At 30.3% G+C, this 10,597-nt stretch overlaps 1 protein-coding gene across 2 annotated transcripts; it reads right to left on the bottom strand.

The window, feature by feature from the left end:
- Positions 1 to 167: 167 nt before the first annotated feature.
- On the bottom strand, positions 168 to 10,387 carry LOC111426521 (ellipsoid body open). Of its 2 annotated transcripts, XM_023061072.2 has the most exons (16): positions 10,225 to 10,387; positions 9,854 to 10,060; positions 9,603 to 9,800; positions 9,371 to 9,548; positions 9,077 to 9,318; positions 6,737 to 6,909; positions 6,473 to 6,679; positions 6,313 to 6,418; positions 5,703 to 5,795; positions 5,467 to 5,644; positions 5,272 to 5,410; positions 4,674 to 5,214; positions 4,455 to 4,621; positions 897 to 1,097; positions 383 to 842; positions 168 to 330 (listed from the first exon to the last, which is right to left on the bottom strand). In XM_023061072.2, exons 1-16 carry the CDS (start codon positions 10,225 to 10,227, stop codon positions 235 to 237), a joined length of 3,189 nt encoding a protein of 1,062 aa, XP_022916840.1. In that variant the 5' UTR covers positions 10,228 to 10,387; the 3' UTR covers positions 168 to 234. The 2 variants fall into 2 exon arrangements, with proteins under 2 accessions (XP_022916840.1, XP_022916839.1); XM_023061071.2 differs by having other exon boundaries at positions 9,854 to 10,387.
- Positions 10,388 to 10,597: the final 210 nt, after the last annotated feature.

Here is a 10,597-nt window from a genome sequence, read left to right on the forward strand (position 1 = left end):
TAGGTTAAAAACTGTCAAATTCGTTGTGTAAATTTAAAATTTAATTTTACGCCAAAAAGATCCTGTCAAATTCGTAGCTTATATATCGATTAAAACTTAATTTTGTGCCAAAAAAAGGTGAAAATATAGTATGTTGGACATTCTTTTATATCAAAAATTTTATATAATATATTTAAATTTCCAAAAGTTTATTTTTAGAATATACAAAATAAAGTTTAAATAAGATTGTGCAAATTATGACACAACACTGTTCGAGGACACACTACACATTCGATAACAACAGACATCATTAATAAATCTTTGCAAATTTTGAATAAACGATGGCATATCCTAAAATCAAAAAATTAAAAAATTAAAAAAAAAAAATACGTGAATTAATTACCGTATCATGTTTAAAAGACACTTTCAACTCTTCTCGTTGGGCGTCGGTTAATCCAGAAACGAGGGCTAAAAAACTTTGAAGAAACGTGGTAAAAAAGCATCCAAAACTAACCAAAGCCATGTTATAAATCGCCGCTTGTATATCATCGGTTAATAAATCGTGGGTTTTATTGATTGGGGAGAACATTAACACTTTTAAGAAGTGTGGAAGGAGGTGTTCCTTAAATAAATCTTTATGATACAATTTCCATTTATTATTTAAGTTCTCCAGTGAGGTTAAGCTGGTTCGAAACACGTTTATGTCGGATTGAAGCAAAGCTTGTCCAAAAACTTGTAAAATTGTCAACAATTGGTCCGGTTGCTGAGTTTTATCCGGCCCTTGAACTGTATCGCTACAACCGGGCGAATGTCCCAAACGAACTTGCGAAATAAAAAAGTAATTCCAACGATAAAATAAAATACTAAAAAAAATTATTTTAGTCATCAAAAACAAAAAGAAATGTTATCAAATTAACCTGTGTAATAAATTTAATAAAACGACGAATATTTCGGGGTGTTCATTCGGTTGATTAAGAATAACAGGGCACACGTTGTGTAAACATAATTGCAAAATTCCTGGCAGAAATGTTTTGTATGTATTTCCTGGGGCTTCTATTATCAGTTGTAAAATTTGTAAAAGTTTTTCTAAACTGGACAAGTTTTTCGATTGTTGTTCACTAAAACAAAATTAACTAAAATTAGAGTTAACACTAGAATTAACACTAAATCTAAAAATAGAAACGTTCGGGTTTAGCCCAACGTCTTTTAAAACGGCTAAACCCGAATGGTTCTTGTTCTAGTTTTACACTTCCACTGTTATTATGTAAAACTAACACTATATCCAGAACTAGAGTCATTTAGGTTAAGCCGCACGTCTCGAAAGACGGCTAAATCCGAATGATTCTAGTTCTAGGTATTTTATTAGTTCTAATTTTACACTTGCACTGTCACTAGAACTAGAAACATTCGGGTTTAGCCGTACGTCTCTCAAGACGGCTAAACCCGAATGATTCTAGTTCTTGGGTTAAGTTCTACTCGAAACTTTCTAGTTCTGGGTCTAGTGTTAGTTCTAGTTTTATTTCTATAAAGATATACGACAATCTAACTTAGTGTTAGTTCTAGTGACAGTGCTGGATCACTAGAACTATCATTATACCTAGAACTAAAATCACTCGGGTTTAGCCGCACGTCTCTAAAGACGGCTAAACCCGAATGATTCTAGTTCTAGGTCTAGTATTAGTTCTAGTTTTACACTTGCACTGTTACTATGTAAAACTAACACTATATCCAGAACTAGAGACATTCAGGTTAAGCCGCACGTCTCGAAAGACGGCTAAATCCGAATGATTCTAGTTCTAGGTATTTTATTAGTTCTAATTTTACACTTGCACTGTCACTAGAACTAGAAACATTCGGGTTTAGCCGTACGTCTCTCAAGACGGCTAAACCCGAATGATTCTAGTTCTTGGGTTAAGTTCTACTCGAAACATTCTAGTTCTGGGTCTAGTGTTAGTTCTAGTTTTATTTCTATAAAGATATACAACAATCTAACTTAGTGTTAGTTCTAGTGACAGTGCTGGATCACTAGAACTATCATTATACCTAGAACTAAAATCACTCGGGTTTAGCCGCACGTCTCTAAAGACGGCTAAACCCGAATGATTCTAGTTCTAGGTCTAGTATTAGTTCTAGTTTTACACTTGCACTGTCTCTAGAACTAGAAACATTCGGGTTTAGCTCTCAAGACGGCTAAACCCGAATGATTCTAGTTCTTGGGTTAGTTCTAGTGATAGTGTAAAACTAGAATTAACACTAGACCTAGAAAGTTTCTAGAATGTTTCTAGTTTTAGGTCTAGTGTTAGTTCTGGTTTTAGATCTATAAAGATATACAACAATAATATAATCTAGTGTTAGTTCTAGTGACAGTGCTAGATCACTAGAACTATTATTATACCTAGAACTAGAATCATTCGGGTTTAGCCGTCTTTAGAGACGTGAGGCGTATCTTGTTAGTTCTAGTTTTATACTTGCACTGTCACTAGTAGTAACATTAGACCTAGAATTAGAAATATTCGGGTTTAGCAGTGCTTCTAAAGATTGATACACACATTTTAATTTTGGGAATGATAAAAATACTTGGTCTGTTAACTTCTAAATTGGTAATTTTAATTTTTTTGTTCCCAAAATGTTCACAATGACTTAAGGAACACCATGAGTACACACTATTCAAATTTGGCAGTAGTAAAAAAAATTACACGATAGCAAAAAGTCATTCTCTCAGCTCTAAATTTGCAATTTTAATTTTTGAACATTTTTTGGCTTCTACAATATCTAAAATATCCTTAATAACACGACTAATACACACATTTCAATTTGGCAATAACAAAAATACTTGGTTCCTTAACTTCTAAATTGGTAATTTTAATTTTTTTGTTCCTAAAATGTTCAAAATGACTTAAGGAACACGATGAGTACACACAATTCAAATTTGGCAGTAGCAAAAAAAATTACACGATAGCAAAAAGTCATTCTCTCAGCTCTAAATTTGCAATTTTACTTTTTGAACATTTTTTTGCTTCTACAATATCTAAAATATGCTTGGTAATACGACTAAAGTCGGGTTTATACAGAATTTAGCTGTAAATATAAATATTTAGATTTAAGGATTTTATTTAGCTTTAAGAAAAAAATTGATTTATACAGAATTTAAGATTTACAGAATCGGAACAAAATATTACTGGTTTTTGTGTTGTCATTTTTTACCAATATCTTATCTTTATGTTCAGAACATTTTTTATCGTAAATATATCGGTAGTTCTCAACAACTTTAATTAATTTGCCATCGAATTCACTCATTTTGTTGGTACAGAAATAAACAACAGTTGAGGTTAGGTTAGAATGCTCTGTTTACACCGGCCGATTACTGGATACAGCTGATTGAGGTCGTCTTGCGTGACGCTGTAAATTTAGAAAAATTGACCAATTTTATGTTTACAGCTAAATCTTACAGCTTTGTATAAACAATACAAAGGGTTTTTAAATTTAAATTTACAGCTAAATCGTCTGTATAAATCGTCTTAATACACACATTTCAATTTTGGCAATAACAAAAATACTTGGTTCCTTAACTTCAAAATTGGTAATTTTAATTTTTTTATTCCCAAAATGTTCAAAATGACTTAAGGAACACGATGAGTACACACAATTCAAATTTGGCAGTAGCAAAAAAAATTACTCGACTACAAAACGTCATTCTCTCAGCTCTAAATTTGCAATTTTAATTTTTGAACATTTTTTTGCTTCTACAATATCTAAAATATCCTTAATAACACGACTAATACACACATTTCAATTTTGGCAATGCCAAAAATACTTAGTCCCGTAATTTCTAAGTTTGCAATTTTACTTTTTTATTTTTTTTTGTTCCTAAGATGTTCAAAATGACTTAAGGAACACGATGAGTACACACAATTCAAATTTGGCAGTAGCAAAAAAAATTACTCGACTACAAAACGTCATTCTCTCAGCTCTAAATTTGCAATTTTAATTTTTGAACATTTTTTTGCTTCTACAATATCTAAAATATCCTTAGTAATACGACTAATACACACATTTCAATTTTGGTAATGCCAAAAATACTTAGTCCCGTAACTTCTAAGTTTGCAATTTTACTTTTTTATTTTTTTTTGTTCCTAAGATGTTCAAAATGACTTAAGGAACACGATGAGTACACACAATTCAAATTTGGCAGTAGCAAAAAAAATTACTCGACTACAAAACGTCATTCTCTCAGCTCTAAATTTGCAATTTTAATTTTTGAACATTTTTTTGCTTCTACAATATCTAAAATATCCTTAGTAATACGACTAATACACACATTTCAATTTTGGTAATGCCAAAAATACTTAGTCCCGTAATTTCTAAGTTTGCAATTTTACTTTTTTATTTTTTTTTGTTCCTAAGATGTTCAAAATGACTTAAGGAACACGATGGGTACACACAATTCAAATTTGGCAGTAGCAAAAAAAATTTACCTTATGGCAACTTCTAAGAATATCTCAATAGCTCGTTTAATAACTTCAGGCCCCATTTGTTGTTGAAGTACGTTTAATACATTTAGAAAAAATACTAAAATGTGATTACTAGCTTCAGAAAACCTCGAGTACAAAGGGAACAATAATAAGGAATGATCAATAGATCCCTAAAAATCAAAAAAACGAATTAGTAACAACAAAAATAATTTTTTAATTTACCTTTAATCCCATATAAAGCAATTTCTTCGATTGCGATTGAAAACCATTACAAAATTCGACGAGATTCGACAAAATTGGCAGTACATTTCCTATTATTTCATTAATTTTAACTTCATCGACACATTGAGGTGGGAGATCATGAAATTCCCTCGTTAATCCGTTAAAATACGAATTAATTAATAAAGTGCGTTTTTGAAAATCGCTTTGAGACAAATCACCCCACGGCCTCACCAAGATGTTACAACACGCGCTGTTTAACACTTTACTCGTTTCTTTTTTATAATACCTCGAAGTGGGAGCGAATTGGATGAACTCGACGATTTCGGGAATCGAGATTAAATTCGGCGGGAAAATCGCCGATGAGAGGCTTAAAAAGAGGTGAGCGGCGGCGTGACACACTTTTTCGGGCTCCTCATGAGCCGATTTTAGATGATACAAAGCGAGTTCGATTAATTGTTTGTCAAATTTGTTTAAGGATTTCTCCGAGTTTGTTGATAACCAAATTAACCACGTTTTTAAAGCAGCCAATAATTGGCTTTGTCTAAAAAAATATTAATTAATTAATAAAGGGATTAATAAACAGGTGATTGATATTTACACTTCTATAAAATCATTGATGAGTCTTTCATCGTTCACTTTTAAATGATAAAATCTAAAGTATCGCGCGAATGAGGCACTTTCGATCGTTTTACTTATTAAATTGTCGGCTATTGTTGATGTTGACATAAATTCATTACCTAAAAATTAAATTATTTGTTAATTTAATTAATTTATTAATTAATTTAATTATTACCATGTTCGATAAATAACGTGGAAAGTCTCGCTAAAGTTTGCGTTAGCGTAGACAAATCCCTGAGTACACAATGCAGTCTATGATATTCCGTACTTTGTAATGAAATTGTACAACTTACTCTGTTTACGACACCTTGAAGCATGGTGTAGATGTCGTTTGCGTTTTTCCAAGGAATTAACTTTAAAAAAATTGAATTTGAATTATATTAGAATTAAAATAAATAATTTGAAGCATACCACTTCGTTAAAAGTTAATAATGGCGCGTGCTCCGCCACCATGGCTATTATTTCTATCGAGTTTTTTATAAATAAATCAAATTCGGATTGATCCTAAAACAAAATTAATTCAGATTTACGAACGCTTTCACGAACGGTGTTAATTAAATTAAAACTAAACCTAGAACTAGAAAGCTTCTAATATATTATATATATTTAAATTTTTTTTGTTCCTAAAATGTTCAAAATGACTCAAGGAACACGACGAGTACACACAATTCAAATTTGGCAGTAACAAAAAAAAATTACTAGATTGCAAAAACTCATCCTCTCAGCTCTAAATTCGCAATTTTAATTTTAGAAAATTTTTTGCTTCTAGAATATCTAAAATATCCTTAATAACACGACCAATGCACACATTTCAATTTTGGCAATGCCAAAAATACTTAGTACCTTAACTTCTAAGTTTGCAATTTTAATTTTTTATTTTTTTTTGTTCCTAAGATGTTCAAAATGACTCAAGGAACACGACGAGTACACACAATTCAAATTTGGCAGTAGCAAAAAAAAATTACTCGAGAATCATGTTTCTAGTTCTAGTTTAATTAATCACTTTTAATTTAAATCTTACGTTATCATCTTTGATTTCGGTCAATCCATTTAATTGGGGGGAATTATAAATAAATTGCATTTTATTTAAAACGGCGGATATCAAACTTTGCACAGCTTCAGAATATCTAAAATAATTTATTAAATATATAGTATATAGACGAAGATTATTAATTATTAACCTGTGAGCATTTTGCGGTTTCATTTGCTTCATAAAAGTGGCCCATACGGAAAGACACCGTAAATAACAGGGTAATTGTGGCAGTTGAATGGTTAGTTGAAAGAGCAACGATAAAAGCTCGATTGCCGAAAATCCCGGTTCTAATTCTAACCTCCACAAATGCTGTTCCATTATAAGGCACAACATCTCGGCCAATTTCCCAACAAAACTAATCACAACAAATCAAATCAATCACCTTATTTAACACACGAAAATAAGTACTAACTCGAAACTTAACGTTTCAATCCTCCCCCCCATCGTACAAGTCACATCTTTAAGTAATTGTATCGTGTTATGATACAATTGTATAAATAAGGGAGAACTTGACAGTGGGACGCATTTCCTATATAATAATTCGTTTAACGTTGAAATTGCTAATAAACACATATCATCGTCGTCCTAAAACAAATCATTAATATCGGATTAAATAATTTTAATCTGATATAAGACGATTTTTTTTATCGATATGAAATGACCCAAAAAAACAGTTTAAAAATGAAAAGAATGTGCTGAAAAGTGTAAAACATACCGAAAAATTCACTTTAAAGTTTAGATAACTTTATTGCTGCCAACTTCATCGTCATTAAGAATCCTTTGAAATGAGTACCAACACGATATATTTCATTTCAATATTAATGAAGTTATGGTCAATTTCCAGTTTGAAATGTCAACGTCAATTTTGACATATTCGTAACTATCAAAATGTCTTAAAATAAATATGATTTTTCATAAAAAACGAAAATAAGAGAAAAAATCCCAAAAATTAAGGTTGGTATTAATATTTAAAAATTATGTTGCTATCTTTATTGTTGCTAACTTCAGGTTTAATATTTTTTGTTCTAACTTTTTTGTTTTTCGAGATAAATGCGTCATGTTTGGGTTCATTTTAAAGGTTATTTAATAAGGATTACGAATACATAAAAATCAAAGTTGACATTAACACCATGAAGTTGTCAACTTTGAAATGTCAACCTTAATTTTGACGTATTTGTAATCGTCATTAAGAATCCTTTGAAATGAGTACCAACACGATATATTTCATTTCAATATTAATGAAGTTATGGTCAATTTCCGGTTTGAAATGTCAACGTCAATTTTGACATATTCGTAATTTTATCAAAATGTCTTAAAATAAACATAATTTTTCATAAAAAACGAAAATACCAGAAAAAATCTCAAAAATTAAGGTTGGTATTAATATTTAAAAATTATGTTGCCAATTTCATTGTTGCCAACTTCAGGTTTAATATTTTTTGTTCTAACTTTTTTGTTTTTCGAGATAAATGCGTCATGTTTGGGTTCATTTTAAAGGTTATTTAATAAGGATTACGAATACATCAAAATTAAAGTTGACATTAACACCATGAAGTTGTCAACTTTGATGTGTCAACCTCAATTTTGACGTATTTGTAATCGTCATTAAGAATCCTTTGAAATGAGTATCAACACGATATATTTCATTTCAATATTAATGAAGATATGGTCAATTTCCGGTTTGAAATGTCAATTTTGACATATTCGTAATTTTATCAAAATGTCTTAAAATAAACATAATTTTTCATAAAAAACGAAAATACCAGAAAAAATCTCAAAAATTAAGGTTGGTATTAATATTTAAAAATTATGTTGCCAACTTCAGGTTTAATATTTTTTATTCTAACTTTTTTGTTTTTCGAGATAAATGCGTCATGTTTGGGTTCATTTTAAAGGTTATTTAATAAGGATTACGAATACATCCAAATTAAAGTTGACATTAACACCATGAAGTTGTCAACCTTTGGTTTGAAATGTCAATCTCAATTTTGACGTATTTGTAATCGTTATTAAGAATCCTTTGAAATGAGTATCAACACGATATATTTCATTTCAATATTAATGAAGTTATGGTCAATTTCCGGTTTGAAATGTCAACGTCAATTTTGACATATTCGCAATTTTATCAAAATGTCTTAAAATAAACATAATTTTTCATAAAAAACGAAAATACCAGAAAAAATCTCAAAAATTAAGGTTGGTATTAATATTTAAAAATTATGTTGCTAACTTTATTGTTGCCAACTTCAGGTTTAATCTTTTTTGTTCTAACTTTTTTGTTTTTCAAGATAAATGCGTCATGTTTGGGCTCATTTTAAAGGTTATTTAATAAAGATTACGAATATAATAATAAAATTAAAGTTGACGTTGACACCTGAACGTTTTTTTTTAGCTGCGCGTCGAAACTGTTTCAAAAAACACCAAAATCATTTTCATTGAACTAAAACTAGACCTAGAACTAGAAAATATCGTGGGTTTAACGATAGTTTAAATGTGAAAATTGTAAAATGGATGAATAAACCGTTTAAAAAGGGTGGTTGCATGAAAAAAAAAAGAGGAGGTAGGGCATCAGGTATAGATTTTAAGTTACCTTTAGTTTATAGATGGTAAACAAGGACATTTTAGTCGTCGTGCGTCACTTTTTGTGACGTCACATCGAAACTTTAAAGTAATTTTTCGGTAATTTTAACACTTTTCTGCATTTTTTTAATTTGTAACGGCTTATTTGAGTGATTTCATGCATTATTATTACCTGTGCATAACTGGAAATGTGAGTAAAATGAAATATGGCACCGATTATATCCGTGGGAATCAAAGTAAGTGGAACCCAAGAAAAAATATGTTGCGTAGCGGCAAGGGCTTCTCGAATAATCGCTTTCGAATCGGGTCGGAATTTCGTGGATGTTATTTGAGGGGTTATCGATAAATTAGTTGGGTTTGGTTGCGTTGGAGAAGGTGGGGGTGTTGCCGTTGCTTTATGTCTAGGTTTTGTACCTAAAAGATTCCTTTTTTAATATTTTTAATCGAATAATTAATTGTTTTTAACCTAAATTATGTAAAATGCTTATTAAAAGCTGGAATACTTCTGGAATGTTAATTTGTAACAGTCTTTTAAGTTCGTCTTTTCGCGATGAACTCACATCACATCGTTCGTTCATCATTTCTTCGCTAGACGTTCGTAGTAAAACCAATCCCAAAAGTTGAGCTTTATCACTTTTTAATAACTACAATTAAAAAAACAATTAATTTTTCATTTTTATAAAAATTGTTTAACATACGACCAAAATGTGGGTGAAAAAATTGTGATAAAAATGCGGCCAATCGATTTTAGCGATATCAACCATTAATTTAGCTAATTTATTTCGGATGAAATGGGGCGAATTTTCGTCTTGTTCCACATAAAATCCGTACAATCTATGTTTTATTTCTTCTTTGCATTCCCATTCGATTTTATTCCACATCCTACATATCACTGACTACAAAAAATTAAATAATTATATACAATAACCTCAAAAAAAAACTAATTTACCTCGATTGTGGTCAAAGCATACATAGTAACATACTGACTAGTAGTATTATTTAAAAAATACACGCAATACATCCAATTATCGCCTTGACACCCAAAACTAGTAAGTTGTTCTTCGATATCTCTCTTTCGAACGTTGGAGGTTCCCGGAGAAAAGAACTCCTCCATTAATTTCTCTAAGGCATTTAATGCCGACTTTTCATTCATCGCCTGTAAGATTTGGGACATGATCTTTCATTAATTAAGAAGATTTAGTGGAAAAACCCCCCCGAATACAGTGCGTAATTTTAAATTTAGGTTATGTCTTTCAACAGTTGTCAAAATAAAAAGAGACCATTGTCAGGCTACCATTTTTTTTTGTTTGGATATCTTACCATGATTTATAAGCACTGATTAGTTAACGTGTTATATCATATGTTGATGGTATTATTCGCGTTTATTTTTTTAATCCTACTTAACATTTATGTTGGTTATTTCGTGTTAAATGGCGATTATTATAGGGATGTTTTAGGTTGGGTGGTTTATTTGTTGTTGACAGATCAGCGCCATCTTGTGTGCATTGTAATAAACTATTTTATAAAAAAAAGAATTATTTCATTATTAACTGTTTTAATTTTATTATGAATCTTATTATTAGTTTTTTATTAATTAATTTATGACAAAACTACAATTATAAAAATAACATTTACAAAACAATTTAATAATTGACACAAAAACGTTTTAGCTTCAAACATAGATGGCGCTACT

Source organism: Onthophagus taurus, chromosome 5, assembly GCF_036711975.1.
Source record: "Onthophagus taurus isolate NC chromosome 5, IU_Otau_3.0, whole genome shotgun sequence".
NCBI classification, from domain to species: Eukaryota; Metazoa; Arthropoda; class Insecta; order Coleoptera; family Scarabaeidae; genus Onthophagus; species Onthophagus taurus.

Bases quoted from the DNA above. Each gene is read 5' to 3' on its own strand.
- LOC111426521 (XM_023061071.2), bottom strand. From the start codon at position 10,078: ATGTCCCAAATCTTACAGGCGATGAATGAAAAGTCGGCATTAAATGCC. The intron at 9,549-9,602 runs GTATGTTAAACA...TTTTAATTGTAG, and splicing joins TTTTCACCCACATTTTGGTC to TTATTAAAAAGTGATAAAGC. The intron at 5,645-5,702 runs GTATGCTTCAAA...ATTTTTTTAAAG, and splicing joins TATTAACTTTTAACGAAGTG to TTAATTCCTTGGAAAAACGC.